Below are 23,056 nucleotides of genomic sequence, written 5' to 3'. Positions count from 1 at the left end.
TAAGCAATTCATTTGGGGCAGTGCTTTATTGTGATGGCTGGTGGGCACTTGCCAGTTTTCCTTTGAATGGAGTTCATAAAGGTATTCCCACACAAGTGACACTGACACAAAACCCCACACATATACTAAGTAGAATAGAAGCGTTGCCACCCCACTCACCATGCCCCCCTCCACCTCTTTCCCTCTTTTCTTCCTAATGTAACACTAAGGTCTCAACAAATGAAACTGATCTGTAGAAAATGTAACTTGAAAAAAGAGACATTGTGCATACTTTAGTAAACCAAGTAATCATTAGAAACAATATATTTAAAATAACAATAAAAATTAATGTATTTATTGTAGCAGTACTACTTTATGTAGTGGGAGAAGTGCCTTTGATTTCCTTTTTGAAAATTTGTTATATTTTGATTCAGAATGAATCATAGGATTTGCTTGTATGTAGAAGTTTAATCCCTGTTTAATAAACACTTTGGGAGTGTGTGTGATGCAACACAATGTTGGCTTTTGGGGAAGAAGTTCATTTGCAAGGCCAGGTTGCATGTTTTGAAGATGCTGAGAGAAATTAGATGAGATGTTCAGGGACATTTCAGATGAGCTCCACTGAAATACTTGGGGTGTAACTTGATGATAGGGTTGTTAGGCTTCAAGCTGAAGAAGTTTCTTATATATATATATATTAAATCCTGGTTCTAGTTGTTGCTGGGGTGTATGTCCTGCACCTCCCTGTCTGAAGGAAGATCAGAATTTTCGTTAATTGGATAGCAATAATTTCCTAGTACCTTCTTAATTTTTTGAAGAGTATGTCTGTGGATGTATTCGTTCCTTTTAAAGATTTGACATTTCTGGCATGTAAATAATACATCTCTCATTTAATTGTGTTTCTGCTACTTTGGTTTTTAAAATTGCCATTAAGCTATGATTGTTGCCTAACTACGATTGTTACCACTTAGCTTAACTTTCCCAGACTCTAACTGAACAAAACCCTTCCTCTGATATTAACATCGCATCCATGCATTCAGATTTTTCAACTCTCACTAAGTAGTTCTGAACATGAAACAGGTAGCACTTTTGAAAATGCTGCCCTATCATGTCAGAATGTAATGTTAGGGAATGTGAAGCACTTAGTACATGACATAGATTGGAAGAAATAGAATGAACCATGACATTGTGAAAAAAGTTTCTTCGAATTCATCCTTGGACTAGCAAAGAGGGAATGTTTTAAAAGCAAATGATCCATTTGGGTTCTGTCTAGCAGTGCAGCAGCTGGAAAGTTTAATTATAGGCTAGGAAGCCCTACTGGGATTAAGGAAAGTGTTAGCAGAAGGGGTGAATATTAATGACAGCTGTTTGCTGCAGGACCCAAGAGGCAAAGAGAATATGTGTGTGGTGTGTGACTAAAGTGTAATGTCCGGCATATGTGCCTTAAGCATTATAAAACCCCAGGGCATTTCTGAAATTATGGAGCATGTTTATATGGATGATTTTCAGAGCTTAAATGTATGTTCAGTAGAGCCAAATTCAGTGTGTATTTATTTAGAACCAGTATTTTGTTGTTCAAGACAAAACTACACCCTAGCACCAGTAAATGACTCCCCAAAAGATATAACTTGCATTGTGCCATAGTGAATAACCTCATTATGCTTGCATCTCTGAGGAGCAGTCCTATTGACAATTGTCCTGAATAACTTTATAACTTGGGAGTTATAAATCCGAGGGCCACATTGCCTCATGGGGATCTACCAGGGGCCACATTCCACTTTCAGTGGGGCCAGGGAAAAAATGGGCAGGGATATTTCTCTTACTTGTATGGTAGACTAAACTTCATTCATGCAGAAGCCAGAGATACAACTAACACAGAAACACCACTTTCCCGTTTCCTCTCAGGTCAACAAGAGACATTATCACAGTTCCGGGACAAGTTCCAGCTAGGCAGAAAATGCAAGGAGGATGCAGAGCAGGACCAGTGAGGGGACATGGCCTAGTGAGAGTCTTGAGGGCAAGAGAAAGAAGCCTGGAGGACTGCATACATTAAATTAAAATTAAGTATTGTTAAGCATCAGTTTTTGCTCTTCCGATGATATTTTGAGGCATATCACCATGTCTCAAAGTCCAAGAACTCTTGACTCAATTCCATGTCTCAAATTAAGGCTCAGTTGTTTTAAGTGAGTTACTGCTGGCTTTGAAGTCCAGTGAAACTTTCCTCAACATGCCAGGACAAAAGGTACTTGCACCTCTGTCTTTTTAAGTGCTAGTGTTCTTCGGTAAAGTCTTTGGTATGACAAAGAAAGCACTTCACAAAGTACTTAAAATTCACAAGGATTCACCAGAGGGGTTTCCTGAGGTCGGAATGAACCAAGACCAAACAAAATGTGGCAAAGAGGTTCTACCCTTTTCTAGTAATGAATCAACTAATCATGTTCAAAGTTAGAAAAACATATATCTTGAAACAATTAATTGAAGTTAATAAGCAGATCCTGCTGGTTCTCTCTTTAGGGTTGCAGCTAAAACAGGTTTTCTAGCAATGGTATGCTAAATTGTAAAATGTGGAGTCAGGATGATGCATGTGTGTGTGTGTGTGTGTGTGTGTGTGTTGTTTGCTTCCTTGCTCAGATTACTGTGTTTTCTTCCATTTCTCCTAATCCTGTTAAAAACACAATTACGGGAAAACCTGTTCTAGCTGTAACTCTAGCATACAGGCTTTGAATGATAGTTTGCTCAGGAATCCTGCTCCCGTCCCTGAAACATTCTTCCACAGCATCAGCGAGCTCATAATCATGCCGATCCAGAATAATAACTACTTAGGACAGCATGAGTGAACTTCCATGCAAACACCAGAGCATCCTTTGTGTCTATCTTTTGTCTGGAAACTGGTGTTTCAGCTAACTAGAACAGTTTTACATGACTTTGTGTTGAGCCATTTTCTGGGTTGTTGCCCAGATGAGGTACCCACGGTAATTATTGCAGAGCAACTGTGGCCAAATCGGCACAGCAGATGAAGGAAGTGTGGGAAAGGGGTTGCCTTTCACAAATATTATCCAAGTCAGGTAGGTTAATATTTTGGATTGTACATACAGGTAGGCTCCTTCGGGAGGAAGGATGAGTTATAAATTGAAACAACAACAATAATAAATAACATGCTTAGAAATTGTCCAATTTCTGTGGATTTAAGATTTTTATGTGCTCGGTAGTTATCTATGAGCAAGGACATCTGTTTTATATGCACGAGTTCCTAGGTTCAATACCTGGTTCAATACCTCTAGGAAGCAGTGGTACATTTCCAGGTTTGGTTACCGGTACCTTTGGGTGGAGTGGAAAACTACCCAATTCTGTCCGAAACATGAAATGCTGCAGGTAGTCAACAGTACTGGACTAGATGAACTAATGGTCTGACTTGGTAGCTTTCCTATGTTCCCAATTTGTTACTGTTGTAAGCCATTATCTGCTTAATACTTTTTTACACCGCCCCCCACTCAAGTTTAAAAAAGAATGCTGAATTGCTATAATAGTGTTGCTGTTAATTTATGTCAATGTAGATAACCTCTGCGTACGCGAAGTCGTTCAGCTTGAATCGCCACACTTTTGTCTGTAAATCCCACTCAAACTCTGTTGTGGGATCAGACAAGCAGTATAAGTGGATCTTGCACTCAGAATGGAGAAATTGGTTGTACGTCGTGTTTTAATTAAGAGGCACCAATAGAAATGAAAAGAGTGAGTTACTAGAATAGAAACAACTATCTGATGGGTTATGCTCTGCAATTACTGTCGTCTTCATTTCATTATTCGACTTTTCATGCATGTATTTACAAAAACTTACCAAAAGATATAATTATCTTCTAGAAATACCCTGTTTCTTTTGTGCCGTGAGTGATTATTAATTTTCATGTACATATGTTGCCAGAAGTGACAAGCTGGCAGAAGCAGTTCCTTTTAATGTACTTGATTCCAGTGGAGACCAATAGATTGCATAGATACAACTATAATTTGCTCGTCTAATGGACATGAACTTACTCTCAACCTATTAATAAATTATGCAACTGCTAGCCTTGCATCGGAGATACCCTCATATCCCACAAGCTTCTGAAGTCAAGACATAAATGGAAATGGTTTAGATTTTGTTTGTATTAGCAGTGTTTAACATTTATAGTGCTATCTATCTATCTATCTATCTATCTATCTATCTATGCATTCATATGACAGTAGTGCTACTATTATACCCATCATTAGTCAGGATCTGACCCATGTATTGAAGATGAGTGTATTATCAGGAGTTTAATATTTTTTATCCCAAACAATTACGAAGTTTAAACGAAAGCAAGCAGACATCAAGGATCATATTGTAGTGTGTGTACTAAATTGGAACATAAATTAGGATAACCCAGTAGGTACAAAAAGGGATGATTTTGGGGGGAGGATAGAATTCTTTAAACAGTTCTTTTGATGACCAAGAGTAAAAGTTAGGGTTTGTTTACTTTGCTTACTCCAGTCAGTGTTCAGTTGAAACTGATTGTGGTTGCAGCTGCTAGTTCAATCCTGGAAACATCTGCAATTGATCAAGGTGCACCTGGAAGATGTTTTCAGGGTCAAGCTATATGACTTTGAAGAGAGACCAGTGTTCATGGTTAAACTCAAAAGGATTTTTCCCCTTAATGTGGAAAATAACCTAAGATTTAATCTTCTGTTCAACCACTGTGATGGATGCTTGATGGCACAGAACATCTGTCTTTGTGCCCTACTTTTGCCTTTGACTCTTTGTTTGTGCATTACACCTAGCACAAAGAAGGATCAAACACTCCATTTTTAGGCGATCGTAGTTCATTTTTTGGGGGAAAATGTTTGAGTAGTTGCAAATTTAAACTTAAGCTCAGAAATTAATAAGAATGACATTTACAATTTTGAAATGAAGGCTTCTCTTCAAATGTCCATTTTTCGCAAATGGCTTCAATGATTTTTAAAAAGGGATTCCCCCCCCCCAAAACATAGTCTAATCATATATAGGAAACAGCTGTTGTTATGCATTAATGTGGGCATGTGTGTTTTGAAGTTCTGCTGGCACTGTGTTTCTGTGGCCAGTGTAATTTTTTTTTTAAATCCCCTCAGTGTAGAGGGAATTGTTAAAAATCTCCCCTCAGTGTCACGGTTCAATATCAAGGCTGCCTTAATATATACTGTTTTTCTAATTTCTCCAGGGTTTCCAACTTGAATACAATATGGGGAGGGGCATGTAAGCCCCACCCCACATAGTCCACCACAAGACATGGCAAATGCACAACTTTGGGGGAGGCAGCCCCCCAAAATATTCAATGGGGGGGACAAAAGGACCTTGGCCCCTAGGAGTTGGAGCCTATTAGTATGCATATGTTAAGTTTAGGATAACCATTTTAAAAGTGTGAGGCAGTCTCATTCACATTTAGATGTTGAGCATAGAGAGACATTCACAGAAACATATCTACCTAGATGAGCAAAACTAAAAGGCAATGCTTAAATAACCCCATTTGCATAAAGTAAGGGTATTTTTGTATGTGCTGTAGTAGTCAATGTGTAGAACAAAGAACCAATGAAAAATAAATTAAGTCTCTTGAAGACGCATCATTCTGGTTTCTGTTGGCATTTTACTGTTGATTATTTTAAAGTAAACTGAATATATGACAGCACTAATGAGCATAATATGATCATGAACAGAAAATGGGTGTCGTGAGATCCATAAATTCTTATAGTTAAAAACTATTGATTTGATTAAATTTTAGTTGTGTTGCCTAAGATCTTTACCGAATTTACATCAGTGACCAAGCGGCCATTAATGTAAATTGTGTTTGAATGCTTTTATTTTATATCGCTTTAAAAACAATACATATAAGCAGTTGCCCATAGATTGTATGTTTTTCTTGCTTCCTGTTGCCTTTTCTATATTCTTGTATCACTGAACCATGTGGATATTTCCCTGAGTCGCACAGAGATTTTGCACTGAGCCACCAAGTAGGAACAGGATGTTTTCAGTTTAATTTTCTTGGGGTTCTGTTGGAAGAGTTGGAGAAAGGGTGATAAGTTATCTGGCAAATGGTTTATAGTCCTCTACAATCTTAAACAAGTCCCTAAGTATCACTAGTTCTGGTAGCTGGATTCAGTGACCAGAGTTAAGAAGAATCTGCATTCAAACAAATTCAGACCACCTAAGTGTGGTGAGGGGACAGGAGAGCAGGTGTGAAGACAACTAATAAAAAAATCCCCTTGTGTGTAGAGCCAGGTGGGTGGGTGTGACTCCCCGTCACCCACAAATGGTCTTAACTTTGCCACCCACACTTAAAACCATCTTACTTGTTTGTCAATTCAGTTTTTGCCTTCTTTTGATTTTTTTTTTATGATACTGAATAGTTTTATTTGTGTTGTAGAATAATCAACCATGACTACAGAATCTGGATCAGATTCTGAATCAAAGGATCAGGATCAAGAGCAGAAAGAAGCTTCGGGTCAACAAGGATCAGGTGGGACAGGGGCCCAAGGACAGCAGCAACAGCAACAGCAGCAGCAACAGCAGCTGAGTGAAGAGCACCAGAATGCATTAGAACAATTTTCTGGTGTTGCAGCTCACAGCACTCCTGTGAAAAAGGAACCGGTAAGATCAGAACTTGGATAATTTCTTTAAAAGTCTTAACATACACATAACATTACTTAGACACAGATATCAGTCTGATTAAACCAGTACTCTTGCACACTGATTGGTGATTTACTGGGGATGGAGGGGAGAGGTTAGATACTATTTCCCTCTCTCAATTTCAGTCATACAATATTTTTGTTATTTTTGTCAGATTGTCTTACATGCTGGGCTTAATTTTTAAAACTTATTGCCATTGTTAAAGGGGGGGGACCTTTTGCTATTCATCACAGTGTTAGATAACTGCAAATTTTGGAGAGTTTGGAAACACATTTCCACTTTAACACCTGCTGAAATCCCATTTCATTTGGGGTTGAGTGATGTTTGAAACTAACAAAAGCTTACATCCATTAAGGCCTGGTACATACAAAATGACTACATTTTAACTACTTTCAGTTGTGTTAACATTGAAAAATTACTCAGCCCTGAGGCTTTCCCCCCTCTTTAATAAAGCATTGTTTTTTGGACATAAACAAGGTGCATCACATTAGAATGTTGTTAATGGGAAAGGAAACAAAGGAGGCAGACAGCAATGACTGGGATTAAATACAGTGGTACCTCAGGTTACATACACTTCAGGTTATATACACTTCAGGTTACAGACTCCGCTAACCCAGAACTATTACCTCGGGTTAAGAATTTTGCTTCAGGATGAGAACAGAAATCGTGCTCCGGCGGCACAGCGGCAGCAGGAGGCCCCATTAGCTGAAGTGGTCTTCTGGTTAAGAATAGTTTCAGGTTAAGAACAGACCTCCAGAAAGAATTAGGTTCTTAACCCGAGGTACCACTGTAGTTCACAACTTTGTTTAAAGAGACATGGCATGTGTATTAGCATTAAGCCAAGAGCGGTGTGCATGGATAACCAGCTGCATTGCCCCCTTCTAAACAAGGCAGGTATGGAATAGGTTCCCCATCTCTAACTAACTATATAGTAGGCTTTGGTTAGAATAATACATACATTCTTTACTCCATCAACAAGAGGTGTTGTTGGGCTAATCAGACATTATTAATATATCAAACTCTGAACCAAAGTTACTAACCAAAATGTATAGATTAGTCCGGTTAGAAATAAATATTTAGATCCGCCCCCCGCCCCCACACACAAAGAAAGCAGTGGGAAGTCTGCCTGTGTGAAAATTTGAGCAATTTCAGTGTTGCTCTGAGTCTAACTGAAGGTAGCTTGATCCAAAAAGAGCCTTAACACAATTTTTCTTCCCTGTTAGATGTTAATTTATGGTGCCATTTGCCAGATAATCAAATTGCTTGTGGAAATGTATCACAAATAACCTTTGAAAAAGAGTTCATCACACATGAAAGAACGTGCAGTTATGCATGTAAAATAAAAAAATAAAATACCGAATGCAAGTTGTGTCTCCCTGGTCATTTTGCCCTAGATAACTGCATGAACAGGATGTCAGGCTTCTTTAGGAAGATGAGATTTAATTCCCTGTGAAGGTGCATGAACACATCTTGACAGTTTGGGGTCCTGCTCTAATAGTTCCTGGCATGTTTTTGTGCACAGCACAAATTACTATAAAGGTTCTTCTGTGACAGTCTAACCTGGATAAATTCTCCCCGGCTTAGTTTTGTCCTGGTTAGCTACTTCTAGACATTGATATCCACATCCTTCCCTTTTGAAATACAAATGCTCCTGTTTATAGTTCAAACTAAACATTGCCAGCAGGTTTGTGTGTGTGTGTATCTGTTTTCTCTGCACTACCCACTAGTTTTCACAAGCAAATGTAATTCCTCTCACCATGTATATTCAGTGAAGCCCTGCACTTTCCCACATATTGTGCAACACACAATTCTTTGGCTCTGAAAGCAGATTAAGGCTTTTGGCCAGATTTGATTCATTCTCATGGAGACTTGTTACAATGAAGGAAACGGACTTGGAGGATTAATTTGTGATGGATGTCAGTTCTGCAGGCTGCTGACTTACTATGAAGTCATTTCGAGCTGAATCAGATTTGTTTTTTTATGATGGCCAGATGAAAATAAGATTAAATTTCTAAGCTTTAACTAACGTATTACTACATTTCAGTTGCTGCTGAAATGTTGCTTCTGAACTAGTTGCGGAAGAGCTGTGTACAGAGTTAGCTGCTACTAAAGTGGCAATGGCATTGGAATGTAACTGCCAGGTGGGAAGAGCATACTGTGTTGGCTGGACTATAATTGTCATCCCCTTCTTTCCTAAAAGGGGGCATATTGCATTCAGCCATATGTCACATTGGATCTTTTAAACTCAGACTCCTTTTTATGCATTATGAATTATCAGCTCTGCCCAGATGTTTAGAAAGTTTGTAGGCATTTTAATTTAGTCTATTTCACTGCAGTTTTAACCTTCTGTGTGTTTAAAATTATGGTTGCAATTTTTTTAGAGATAGTTTTATTCTTATATCCTTTTTTAAAAAAACTGCTTTGCAGTTTTTCTACAATCAAGTGGTATATACATTTTATGAAATAAAAAAAATCAAATCTGATCTCTCTGTTAAATGTAAATATTGTGTGTGTACCTATGATGAAAAAACTAAATTATTAGAAATATAAAACTCAAGACTCCTGCAAAGGTTAATATATGTCATATACCGAAATGATAATTCTCAACACTTTACACTATGAATTAGCAGTTATAAAATGGAGCAGCAGTTTCATTGAGTAGAAAAGCTTTTCAAAACATTGAATGGAATTTCTCTGCACTGCAGTTACGTTGCAGATTCAAAATGTGGCTCTAACTAGTCCTCTGTAAGGGATGTCTGATTGTACCTTGTGATTCTGAAAGCTCTCTGCAGTCGGCCACATTTTTTTAATCTGAAATTAGAACTTAATCTCCCTATTTTCTCTTTGTAGGGCAGTGACAAAGAACGCGAATTTGCTGCTGCAGCAGCAAAACAACTGGAATACCAGCAGTTTGAAGACGACAAGCTCTCTCAGAAATCATCCTCAAGCAAGCTTTCCAGATCTCCTCTAAAGATTGTCAAAAAACCGAAAAATATGCAGTGCAAAGTAATCCTTCTAGATGGCTCAGAATACGGCTGTGAAGTGGAGGTAAATACTCAAAGGGAGGGAGGAAGATTTTTTACTATATATGATCTAAGGTGTTTATTTGATGAAGGCTGGTTGCAAAGGAAACTTCTCTTTTATATCAAAAGGAGAGTACCTCTAAGAAAGGAAATATGCTTTTAAAACATGTGGTTTGTGTGTATTCAGTCTGGAATACTGGCAGTAGAAAACAAAAACAGAAATTGAATAATCCTTCTCCCAAGGCTCTATGTGATAATTCACCTAGCAATTCAGCCTTTCCCCCAAAATATATTTGCCCTTGTGATATTGATGGGCAGTGAGAGTATAGAGCAGTGGGAAACACGAGCAAGGAAAAGAGACAGTAATGATACAGATCGGGAACTGCTGGTTATTCTGTACCGCAGTTGGATTCTATAGCTGTGTCTGAATCTATCTGAAGTGTGCTGTTTCAGGCTTTCTATCAGTCAAGAGACTTTTGGTTCACATACTCTTCAAAGAAAGGCCTGTCTAGAATTTCACACTTTTATTCTCAGGGTATGGATCTTGGTGATAACTGTTCAGAAAGAGCAAGCAATTTGTATAGCATCAAAGGCAGCCTTGTGAGGCAGTGGTGAAAAAAGCCAATTCCATGCTAGGGATTATTGGGAAATAGACTGAAAATAAACTGCCACCAAGATTGTAATGCTTGTACAGCGGTGCCTCGTGTTAAGAACTTAATTCGTTCCGGAGGTTTGTTCTTAACCTGAAACTGTTCTTAACCTGAAGCACCTCTTTAGCTAATGGGGCCACCCGCTGCCGCCACGCCGCAGGAGCACAATTTCTGTTCTCATCCTGAAGCAAAGTTCTTAACCCAGGGTACCACTGTATAATAAATATATGTTGTGGGTGTATTTGTAGTGCTCTCCATTTAATATATATATATATATATTTAGAACTGGGAAAAGGTGTAAAAAGAGGAAGCAAGGTGATACAGTGGTTGGACCACCTTCCTAATGAGGAAATGTAGAGGCTTTTTAGCTTAGGAAGAAAGGTAACTGAGTGTGAGGACAGGATAGAAGTTTATGATAATGGGTTGGGACATGATAGAGGTTTGTGAAAGTTTGCCTATGTTGAGAAAATGACTACGGACCTTTTATCTTACAGTAGTAGAATTCAGAGTCAAGAAATGAAATTGATTAACAAACAGTTCAGAAGAAAAGCACTTATTCATAATGCTTAGTTCATATGGAAATTTGTGGTCACAAGCTATGGTGATGATTACTTTAAAAGGGAAACTTGATGCTCAACGCCTTTGACCTAGGAGCCTCTCCAATATTAAATAAAAAGCAAAACACATCCTATTTCTGCCCCAGTGAGGTTAATGCCACTACTCCTTGTTTTGCTACTTTTCTCTTCTTGGTCTGAGAGCACCCTTATTCCTTATAAATCGGAACAATGTGAGCAGGGTAGAAGGTCAGGCATCAAGGGAGAAGACAGCAGGGAAATATTTCTCCAGTCAGGAGTCCACCAAAGTTCCACCAAATTCCGAAAATAGTGCTTAACATTATTCCTAGACTAAAAGGACAGAGCTTGATGATTGGGGGAAAGGGTTAGCTTATAGAACATACATTCCAGTTCTAATGCAAACAAGCTTGTTAACAATTCCTACCTACCTTATTCCTATCCCTAGGGTCTCAAGTGAAGGCTTAGAACAGCTGTGTGTGTAACAAGGACAGGTTTGGGAGATGTCACCTAGCTTCTCTGACACGTCTCAACTGTCAGTGAAGCTGTGTGCTCTCTCTCTTTCTCTCTCTTCCCCCCTTTCCCTAGATTATGTTAAGGAGAAGGGTCCTTCCAGTTGATGGGCAGCTCATCAGGCACAGCTGTCAAGCCTGCCGCATCACATCATCATGAGCAATGTTTAAAAAATGTGGATGAGAGGTCTATCGGTGGCTATTAGCTGCTATAACTAAATGATTTAGTTTATAGGGTATCTACCACTGAATAGCAGTTGCTGTATCCCATTCCAGCCATCCCTTACATGTTGCTCAAAATTCAGAGAGACCAATGAACTATCTAGGGATGAGACGTCAAGATATTAAGGATAAGAGAGTTGTCCAGCAGAGAGCATAGCAGGATATGGTGTTGCTTCAATTCTGGCTACGTTCCAGCTAAGCAGGTTTATAGCTGGTTTAGCTGCTGTACCCCTTCCTGACCTGCAATCAGAGTTCTGATTCTGAGTGTGGGGAGTGGGTTGGTGCTGATGCCAGCCAGTTTGTGTTGGTTCCTTCAGAACTGTAGCTTCCTTAAGTGGGCTTAATAATTGGACCAGCTCTTCCTCCATAGAAAATAAGAAGAGCCCTGCTAGATGAGGCCAAATATAATCTGGTCCAGCATCCTGTTGTGACAGTGTCCAACCAGATCTCAATGGGATGCCCGCAAGCAGGAGACAACATGATTGGGAGGGCTGTTTTCTTTATGGCCAGTATCTTGAAGTTATCTGGTTGGCCTTTGTTGAAAATAAAGGTAAAGGTAAAGGTACCCCTGCCCGTACGGGCCAGTCTTGACAGACTCTAGGGTTGTGCGCTCATCTCACTCTAGAGGCCGGGAGCCAGCGCTGTCCGCAGACACTTCCGGGTCACGTGGCCAGCGTGACGAAGCTGCTCTGGCGTACCGGCACCAGAGCAGCACACGGAAATGCCGTTTACCTTCCCGCTATAAAGCGGTACCTATTTATCTACTTGCCTCTTAAGCGTGCTTTCGAACTGCTAGGTGGGCAGGAGCTGGGACCGAAAGACGGGAGCTCACCCCGCCGCGGGGATTCAAACCGCCGAACATGCGATCGGCAAGTCCTAGGCACTGAGGTTTTACCCACAGCGCCACCCACGTCCCCTTGTTGAAAATAGGACGCTGAAAATAACAAACCGGTTTATTCATATCTGAGTTTCTCTTCAAATGGAGGGGGAAATCCCAAGTGTGGGTGTGCCTTGACAGAGTAATGTAAATGTTGATCGTGTAAGCCTGAAAGATTTTGTTGTGTATAAAGGTCAATAGATTCTCAGCAAAAAATGTGCTTTCTAGGTTTGTCAGCACTGGTAGCAGCATAGGTCAAGAGTCTCTTGCAATATAAAACAGGGATAGGATTTCCCTCTCCTTCCTGGAAGGCATGACCAAGGCAAGCAACCAGAACTTTATTAAATTTATATCCCAAAGGAACCCATGGCAGCAAGCACACAGGTGATAAAACAATTAAAACTTCTAAAAGCAAAACATATCCAACACAGAAACAACTATCCAACGCACCAGGTTCAGTTGGGGATGAAGGAAAAGAGGCTGTAAAAATGTCTGTGTCTAGCTTCCTTCACTTCCTTCACTGAATGGCATGGCCGTCCACCACTTCCTCCCACAGCACACACATCTTGGAAGCCAATGGTCATATTTTGCCAAGTCAGAATTATTTTCTCCTTGAATTAGTAGGAAAACCTGGTTTTGTTTCATTCTATTCTGTGACTAAGCTGTGACAAGGACCTCCAATGGAAAGGAAGGGTATTTAATTGTTTCTGTGTAACTAGCCAACCTAGCAGGGAGGGAGAAGAGGAAGCTGCTCAGGAGCTTTAAATCTTTAAATCTATTTCTGATCTTTATATCTAGTTCTGATTGAAATTACCTGCCCTGTGCATTCATCCTGTTATTAAGCTTATGGGGGGACGGACCCTTAATAGTAGCATGACACCAGTCATGATGAGAATCACATGGTGGTGGTGAGATTTAACCAGCTGAGGAAGCATCCAGTAGGGAAGAGAAGGCTGGAAGAGAAAGAGTGTGAAGTACTTCCGATCCCATCCACTACCATTTCTGCTGCCGCTGCCACCATCTCACTGCTAGCAAAATACCTACCTTTTGCTTGCCTCGCCTGAGATGTTCTTAGCTGCATTGACATTTGAGGTAAACTGTATATTACTGTGTCTGTTACAGTTTTTCATAACCAGATTTAACAAAATATCTATAACATTTTGCCCATTTTTAATTCTCTTTTTTGAAATGGAGGTTCATGGGGTGATAAATATGCTCTCATATTGACTGGAAGCAGAATCCACATTTTCTAACAGAACTATCTTCCCTCTTGAACTCTGACCATATTAGTCAGCAGCTGGAGAGTTAACCCCTTCATGTTGCAAATGGATGTGAGAAATGCCTTCTATTGACTACTTTACAAGGTTTCTTTCAAGCCCCATTTCAGCTAGATTGGTGTGTGTGGAACAGGTCCCTGTGAGCACCAGGGAATGCCTGCCAGAGTCGTGTTGACAACTCATGCATTAGAATCTGGCCAGTTTGAGTGAATCATGAGTACAATTAGGCAAATTTGCTATTTAACGTTATTTCTAAAACCCAAAATATTTTGACATACAACAGACAATCTTGCCAGCATTAGCTTATATTGATAACAAGCTTGTTATGCTGCACTCATCTTTGTGAGCTTCCATATTAAGTTTCTTGTCTATGGGTCTTACAAGATTCGAGTACTACCAGCAAACAATTTCTTGCTAATATTTCTCGAACAATATACAGCTTTTAGCTGCCATTCCACCCGACAGACTACAACAGCACAGGGAGAAATGGAAGTGGGCCAACTTGGAAGTGGCTCCTCTTTCCTTCAGCTACCAGCCAGCAGTAGCCATTACAAAGGGAGAGATACCACCTGGGCAAGACTGAAAGTGAGTTAACGGGGGGGGGGGGGGGACCAGCTCAATTGGGCTTATTTTCTCCCTGGACTGTTCCATTCAATCCACTTATTCTAAAAATTGTGCCTGAATTGCCTTTTCTCTCTTCCCCACTGACCATCTCTTTTTATTTAAAATATTTATTGCCCACTCTTAACTGCACAGCAGCTTTAGAGCAGGTTAGAGGTTAGAACTTTGAATTCACGCTACAAGGGTTGCCGCACTGGGATTCTTGAAAGAGAGAGGCTGGAGTAACTAGTGTGGTTCTGTTGCACACCAATTGCTTCAGACAGAGTATAAAACCATGTGTGGCGTGGGTAGCTTGTATGTGTGAGGATGTGTGTCTACATGTTTGTTTCTGCCCCTGCATGTGTCATTTCATAAAATTTAAGAAACTGTCCTGAATATTACAGTTTTAGTTCATAATACTAGGCCTGCTGAGAGCTCTGTTGCTGATGTCATGAGAAAAGGCCCTAATTTGGTCTGATTCCAAAATGAGGACTAGGTCACCAATCTTCTTATTGGGATTTAGCAATCCTTTGGTTGTTGGGGCTTTTTTCTGTTTAGATTAGTGCTGGCTTTTTAGGATTGTGAGCTCAAGGGTTATTAAAAATAAACTCTTGGCCCCAATAGAAAGTGTGCCATATTATACAATGTCACTGACACTTGTATGATTGTTACTATAATATACAAAAGTGTGAGACATTGATCTGCACACTGAAAATCTATTAGAAGAAGACATTTTAAATGCAGATATAGTGCAACTGTGTTGCTGGGTAAATTGTTAGCATTGCCATTTTTCTCCAGCACTATTTTTTTTTTTTGTTTAAAAGATTAAAGGGTGTGTGTGAAATTAAATGGAAAAAATCAGAAACCCTTAACTGAGTATTATCAACACTTTCTAATCGATCATAAGAAGTTTATTTCTAATGAAGCTTAATTTACATTAATGTGTACTTGCAACACAGAGGCAGTATGAGATTCAGTGGAGGTTGTAGACTGCAATCCTGTACACACATGGTATTTAGTGGGGCTTACATTGGGGTAAACAATGCATAGAATTGTGCTGTACTATCCCTTCATATATTAGCATTACATTTTAAGCAAGATTTTAAAATTGCACAGCAAGGATTGTTTTTAATACAGACAGATCCAAACATGCTATATGGAATAAAGAAACAATCTATGATAGAGTAGCAAAAGAATGTGTGTTTAAAATATCTACATTTGTAGACCACAAATTGAAATTTAACACAGTATTATTGAACTAAGGTCTTTATAAAACAAAAATAAGCTACTCATTGTGCTACAGGCATGTTACTACAGTCCATTATTTTGCATAACTACAAGACACAAAGGAATGGTTCCCACGTGACATTTTAGGTAACAGATATTTAACATTTTAGTTTGCTGCTTGAATGAGTTAAGCTGTTGCCAGTTGAGTAGCAAGAAAGGTTGTCCCCATGTTTTTGTTATGGGATTTCTACATTACATGGCAAAACTATTATTGTGGCCTAAGAACAACATGGCCAGAAATACCAAACGCTACTTCTCTTTGTGTCTTTATGCTTAGAACAAATGAGTATTTTATTCAAGATAATTCATTTGCTGGCTTGCATGCAATGGCCTGTGAATGGAGAAGGAGAACAAAGGAAAATAGTCTGGAATAAATTCCCTGATAGAAACAAGGTGTTAATTCAAGGCCAACAACCTAGCCTGCATGTGTAAGGTTTACAGTGCAATCATGTGCACATTTGCTCAGAAGTAAGAGCCATTAAGTTCAATGGGGCTTACTCCCATGAATGTGTATAAATTGCTACCTTGCTCTTCCTTACAAGCCACATAGTAAGGAATGTCTGTGCATTTGTGAAGCATTTTTTTCCTGAGAGAAGTGAACCAAGGGTATTTTAGGGTTTTGATTAAGAATGTTCAAAGGATTTTCAGCTAACCCTGAGTTTGCAAATCAGTGCCAAAGATGATGCACCAATAGCTGCCTGTGTTGCAAATGTTTTAAAGGAGGGTTCCCTGTGTGGCAATACCAGGATAACTCAGTGATTTTTTTACAAGTCTTTAAAGTATTGCATATTAGTATTATTATTATTATTGCCTCATTTATTGGTATTTCCATTTCTTAGCTGAATCCAATTAGTTTAAATATTATTAATCTGTTGACTGCCTGCAGTTCTTAAGGAAAGTGACAAAACTCATATTTTGATGGAATGATAACTGATAGAAGAACGTTAGCAGTAAGCTCCTTAGTCAAACTTTATCATCCATTCTCAAAGGATAGGTGTTTCAGCATTCAGACACAAGGCTACATGGTAATTCTGTATTTTCTATATTTGCACTGAGAGAATTCACTACAAGACTATCAGGGACAGAACATTTGCCTTGCATGCAGAAAGTCCCAAGTCTATGAGACCCTGCAATTCAGTGTAGACAATACCAAGCTAATTGAACAAGCTAATGGGTGGGACGCGGGTGGCGCTGTGGGTTAAACCACAGAGCCTAGGACTTGCTGATCAGAAGGTCGGTGGTTTGAATCCCCGCGATGGGGTGAGCTCCCATAGCTCGGTCCCTGCTCCTGCCAACCCAGCAGTTAGAAAGCACATCGAAGTGCAAGTAGATAAATAGGTACCACTCAGGCGGGAAGGTAAACGGCATTTCCATGCGCTGCTCTGGTTTGCCAGAAGCGGCTTAGTCATGCTGGCCACATGACCCAGACGCTGTACGCCGGCTCCCTCGGCCAATAAAGCGAGATGAGCGCCGCAACCCCAGAGTCGGCCACGACTGGACCTAATGGTCAGGGGTCCCTTTACCTTTAATGGGTAAAGGATTGTATATAAGCCATCTTCCTATGTTCTAATGCTAGGGAATGTATATGTGCAGTGACATTTTTACTGCAAGAAATAGTTGTGCAACATTGTGTCATAAATCTCATGGGATTTAAAATGAAACTGGGTAGTATTAATTTTGTCACCTGTGTGCACTCTCTTTCACTCACACATGAGCAAACCTGCTATTTACATTAGGCTGGTATAGGATGGGACACTCCACTGTTGTTACAAAAAGGCTATATTAGTATTGGGAAAGGGGGAAAATGCAAATAGAGGCATACTCTGAATGTTCACTCCCTTAAATTTTACATACTGTTCTGCTTGCAAACTCTTGACCTAGACCTCCTGCATTAAGAGCAAAGTTTGGTGGAACATTGTTAGCTTTTCGGGCTTTTAAATGACTATATCACAAGAAAGGAACTTGTACAGTTAAATTCTTTCTGCCCAGAAGTCAACAGTTCATATGACTGACCTACTGTAAACATTGAAATCAGTCAACTGGAAGAGGTGGACATGTGCTATTACTGTATTACAGACAAAGTGTTCCTGACAACTGGCTAAACCTTCAGGCTTTTCTTCACTAAAGGGATCATTATAGTTGGTTTAGGATGGGTAAAGTGATGTTTCAAGTTGTTTATATTTACTGCCTGACCCTGATCTGTGGCCCTTGGGCTGAATCCCCCCCACCCCAAGCGGTTTGGGTGGCTCCCAGGACCCTCAATAATTTAGCAATTAATTGTTTAAAAAATGTTCTGCTGAGGGATACTGTAGGGTATCACCAGTGCTCCAGAAATCAGGAGCCTCTGCCTCAGTTTTTCCTACAAAGGCACTTCTCCCTCCCAATGGTACAATGGCAAGGTTTTCGAGCTCAGGAAACAGGAAGGAAAGCTTTCTTTCTTTTCTTTTTTGCAGTAGTACCAAACCAGGAGAGCAGAACAGGTGCTTTTGCCAGGCAAGAGTACATTTGAATGTGTTGATTGAATGACTGAACACATTGATTTGTTTTTCTTCTCCATTACAGTGCCGAGGTAGGATTGCCTCATTTCTTAGCACTGCAATTGAGAAATGCTTTCACATTGCTCTAGATGCAGAGCTGAGTAGGAAAGCCTCCCACTCTAGCACTGCTCTGAGAGAGCAGAACCAAAGCATTTTAAAGTCTTCATTGCAGTGTTGCATGCCCGAATGTGTGACTCGGTGTGCATGCCTTCCTGCCTATCTGTATGCTGTGTGTGTGCCTCCACACATGTGCATTGGCCATAGCCACCACTGGTATGTCACCCTCTGAGAGGTGGCCAGTCCTCAGTTTCCTTTGACAGAAAAAAAAGTTAACTGTCCTTGCCCTACATAGACAGGTGTGTGTATTTTTGTGTTACAGATAGGTAGCCGTGTTGGTCTGCCATAGTCAAAACAAAAAAATTTCCTTCCAGTAGCACCTTAAAGACCAACTAAGTCAGTTCTTGGTATGAGCTTTCGTGTGCATGCACACTTGTGTGTATCTGAAGAAGTGTGCATGCACACGAAAGCTCATACCAAGAACTGACTTAGTTGGTCTTTAAGGTGCTACTAGAAGGAATTTTTTTTGTATTTTTGTGTGTATATATTTCTTTCTTTCTATTTCTCACAGGGTATGTGTGTGATATACTTATTGATTCCTCTTTGCTACCTGGTAATATAATGTCTATACTGCATTCTGTTTCTTCTTTCAGTCTGGATGGACCCATGTTCTTATTTAGTCTAGAAGTTTGCTCACTGGCACACTCCCTTTTGTAGGTGGTGCGACGTATTTCTTTGCTGATTTCATTTTAGGTCCACTTTATTCTGCATTACACAGTCATCTTCAGCAGCACAGTGCCCACTTCTGGGTACTTTAATTTAAGATAGATATAGGAAGTTTGGATGGGATCCATAGGAGAGTAGTGAAGATTCTCACATTATGGATACCCCTTCCAATGAAAAATTGGTGAAGGGATTTGGCATGTTTACCCTGAAGAGGAAGACTGAAAGGGGAATGACAGCACTCTTTGAATACTTGAAGGACTTGTTGCTTCAGAGCATCTATCCATGGTGTAGATTCTTTATTGGTTATATGGCAAATGGCAGGCCCCATAGTTCCCTTTGTAGCTGAGAAACACTCTGTAGATATTGTCATATAATGAGCCATAGTCTTGAGCTTGTACTCTATTAAACATTCTCCCAGTGCAAAAGTCCAAGACACAAACAGTTTAGGGAGAACAATTAGCTAGTAAAATTGCTTTATCTCTTCATTATTTCTCTGTCCTAAGAAATTTCCCCAAAGTATACCCTAGTATTTAAACTGAATAATAGGCATTTATAATAATCCACCAGATGTTTAATTTGTAGTCAATATTTCCTCGCATACTTCAATCATTATTGCTAAATTATGTGGGTGCTGTATATTAAGCCATTTTCAAACCGATACATATCTTCAAAAGCATACATAAAAATGAAGAAAACTGTTTAAGAACTGTGACATTCTTCAAAGGATACATAAAAAGGAAGAAAACTCTGTTTAAGAACTGTGACATTAAATTATTGGTATTGTAAATGACATGCACATACAGGCAATTCTCAACTTACACTCTGGGGATTGCACATAAAGTCTAAACCTACTGGGTTCAATGGTGGGTGGGATTGCCAAAGTCATTTTTCTCAGAACCCTGCCCACTTTCCGCATATTAATTTATTTATTTATCTGCCAAGTGCTGAACACACACAAGTTAAATGTCTGTAAGTTGTGAATTACCTGTATATATCTATTATAACACAAATTACTTTATACTAACGAGTTAATGTTTAACATTGTTTGCTGCAAATTGTGATAACCCATATATTTATTTGCAGACTAACAAAGGACTCATCAGTATGACTGTGACTGTAGTCAAACCTCCTCCATATTGTTTCCACTTTTCCCTCTAATGCCATGAGGCTTGCAATGTCTTCTCAGCCTCTGATTTCATTGCTTTTTTCAATGCCAGTGTGATTTGCTCAATATATGAGGGGGTGGGCTCCCAGGGCAGGGCACCATGGTCCTTCAGGCTGCTGTTGGCTATGGGCCAGGATACATTAGTACTAGGCTGTTGGGTGCTTAAGGTTACTTGAGAAACTTCAGAAGCTGAATTCTAAGGTCCATGGACTAGCTTTAGTTAAACTGACTGCTTTCTTATATTAAACATTTACCTATTCATTCATTTTGTGTATTTGTATACAATTACCGTATTCAGCCAGTGCGGCTCTCAATATAATACAAATGACTAGAAAATCAATACAATACAATTTATTGCTCGTTATGTTACAAATGCAAATCATTTAGAATATAACCAGCAGTAAATCAGCAGTTAAAATAGATTAAAATACAGCACTTTTTATGCCATAGAGACTTTAAAATTGCAGCTCTTTGAACAAATTGTTGGTGTCAGGGGCCAAACCATTTGAGACATGAATTGTACTCATGGAATTAATATGCACATTTTGTAATGTAAATAGCAGCTAAGGTGAACTCGGGAAGAATTGTCCTAATATAGTGGGAAGAACAGACAAAATTGTAATACTTTTTAAAGACTTGAGAAGCGAAAGGAAACTTCAAAAGTGATTGGTGAAAGCAATCTGGAACATAAAAATGCTTTGGGACTAAGATCTAGAGCTTGGAGGGCTAGAGTCTCTCTTTGTCCATCTCCTTTTCTTTTCAGCTAAGGCAACAATAAATAATGGTTTGGGATGAATAAATTATTTAGTCCTGTTGCCACCAGTGATTTTTTTTTTAAAAAATTGAATGGTGTGTTGCCAGACTCTTAATTCTTTCAGGCCTAGAGTTGATTTGTACTGTTAGTAGGGAAGGAAACTACTAACTGAAATATAATCCCTTTGGTTCTCTTTAGTTACAGTCTAAATGCAACACAACTGCTGGCAGGACTGAGATCTTACCACAATATTACCTTTACTTAAAGACCTGCACTGACTTCCTCTTTATTACCTGGCCAAATTCAAGGTTTTCCTATTGGTATATAAAGCCCTGAATGGCTTGGGGCCAGTTTACTTGAAGGATCACCTTGCTCCACATGTACTTACTCAGCCACTTCTATTTTTGGGTCTTTGTTCCTCTTTTGTGGAGCATTGTATCTTTTAGTGCGGCAATAACTGTGCTTTGGAACACTACCTCTTAGGCAGTCACCCACGCTATATTGTTTCATTTTTATTTCAACAAGTCTACCTAGGCATGCAATTTAGTGTTTGTATATTTGCTTTTTTTAAAAAAGCTGATTTTTGGGGGGTGTATCGTTGACAATTATTTTATATTACTTTATGTATACTATAAGTAATACTATATATTACTTTATGTATACAGCTTTGATTAAGTAGTTCATACATTTTTTTTTCTAAATAAATTAATAAACATGTTTTGGGGATATGTGCTATATACATGGTTGCCTGCATATCTGTTTCCAACAAGCATATGTTTGCTTGATCTTGTTACTAGTCAGATGAAGCCACAGTGGAATGTGCACATCAGAAATTACATGAAGTGCTAATTTAACTGGTATATTGCAAACCATTGTTTTGTGTTCCCTTATCCTCTCCTATCCAACACAATGGGGTTTTGATGGTAATTTGAATTTCAATGTTTGGTCACTTGTTGTATATTTGCTGCCAAGGAATGTGCACCTCTTAAAGTTACATGTTAAAAAAGGCACCTGCCTCCTGCAGGCCTCCAGTAAAACACCTTTAACCAGCAACTGCTTATTGCTTATCAAAGCAGTCAGCTGTTGCCAGCATATGGATTTGCCAGCTGAAACATCTTTGATTTTTGACCTTGCCTGGCTTTTAAATTGACAAGGTGCTGTACTGTCATCATGAAAATGCAAATAGATGCAAATTGCACCCTTGAATTTTAATATAATTCTGAGCCCAGCAATTTTCTTAATAATCTGCCAACAGTCTTTCAGCTAGCACATCTACATTTACAGATACTAAAATGGACAACAAAATCCAAGAAAAATCAAGTATCACACTTGTTCCTCCAATTAAGCAAGTACCTCTACCTTACTGTCTAATTACACTGTAGTACCGCAAGCTACTGACCCATATTTGAAAGCATATGGTGTTAGATATTACCGAAATAGTTCTTTTTAGCATTTATCATGTTCCCTGTTAAATTGATCTGGAACTTCTTGCTAGGTGTACATAAAAGGGTGTTGCAAAGGATTTACAGAAAAACAAACCCACAATCATGGCTCTTGACAATTACCTGTCTTGAATTAGTTCCTTCAGTTTACATTGTCAGTGATTGTCAACTAGTTGGTGTTTAGTACAAGCCTTATGTTGGTGAAAACTGAATCTAGAATGTGTGGCAATTAAGGAACACAAAGAGTATCTGTCCCCTGTTGTTTTTCACCTTGGAGAGGTTTATTGGTTTTTTAATATTTTTCTCAGTCTTCTAAATGGAGATAATAAAATCTTTTTCCCCTTTTGCAAAATAACCTGGAAAAACTCAGGCAAAGTTGACAGTTTGGTGGAAAACATAATTTTCTTCTTCCTATGTGCTGCCCATTTCTATCATCCTAAATGATTTCTTGAGGACTCTATAGATAATTGCATAGTGACTTCCCCTTTTTCATTATTTCTTTCTGAGGAACTTTAATAATTTGAGGCTAAATGTATAGCCTTTGGGGAAAGCTGTGGAATGAAATGAATTAGCATAATTTTGTTTCAGTACAAATTAGTTTAAGAATGGCACTTGTAATGTTGTTGAGATTACTCATTATTTTTAATGCAGATAGTACATTCCTGTTATGTTTTGTACCCCACGGTTATAAAGCTTTTTGGGTGTT

General features: G+C 39.1%; 1 protein-coding gene across 24 annotated transcripts in view; it reads left to right on the top strand.

Annotated features, from left to right (window-relative positions):
- Positions 1-23,056, top strand: part of EPB41L3 (erythrocyte membrane protein band 4.1 like 3) — a 126,367-nt gene that overhangs the window by 58,097 nt on the left and 45,214 nt on the right. For 23 of the 24 annotated variants that reach the window (XM_081918005.1, XM_081918026.1, XM_081918024.1 and 20 more), the window contains exons 2-3: positions 6,387-6,610; positions 9,500-9,697. In XM_081918005.1, coding sequence (XP_081774131.1) covers positions 6,398-6,610; positions 9,500-9,697 — 411 coding nt within the window. In that variant the 5' untranslated portion in view covers positions 6,387-6,397. The remainder of the gene's footprint in view (positions 1-6,386; positions 6,611-9,499; positions 9,698-23,056) is intronic. The other variant, XM_081918006.1, reaches the window with a different exon arrangement.

The sequence above is a fragment of the Podarcis melisellensis genome (genome assembly GCF_964234715.1).
Source record: "Podarcis melisellensis genome assembly, chromosome: 7".
In the NCBI taxonomy this organism is placed as follows: domain Eukaryota; kingdom Metazoa; phylum Chordata; class Lepidosauria; order Squamata; family Lacertidae; genus Podarcis; species Podarcis melisellensis.
This window is presented reverse-complemented; position numbering and strand designations above follow the sequence as displayed.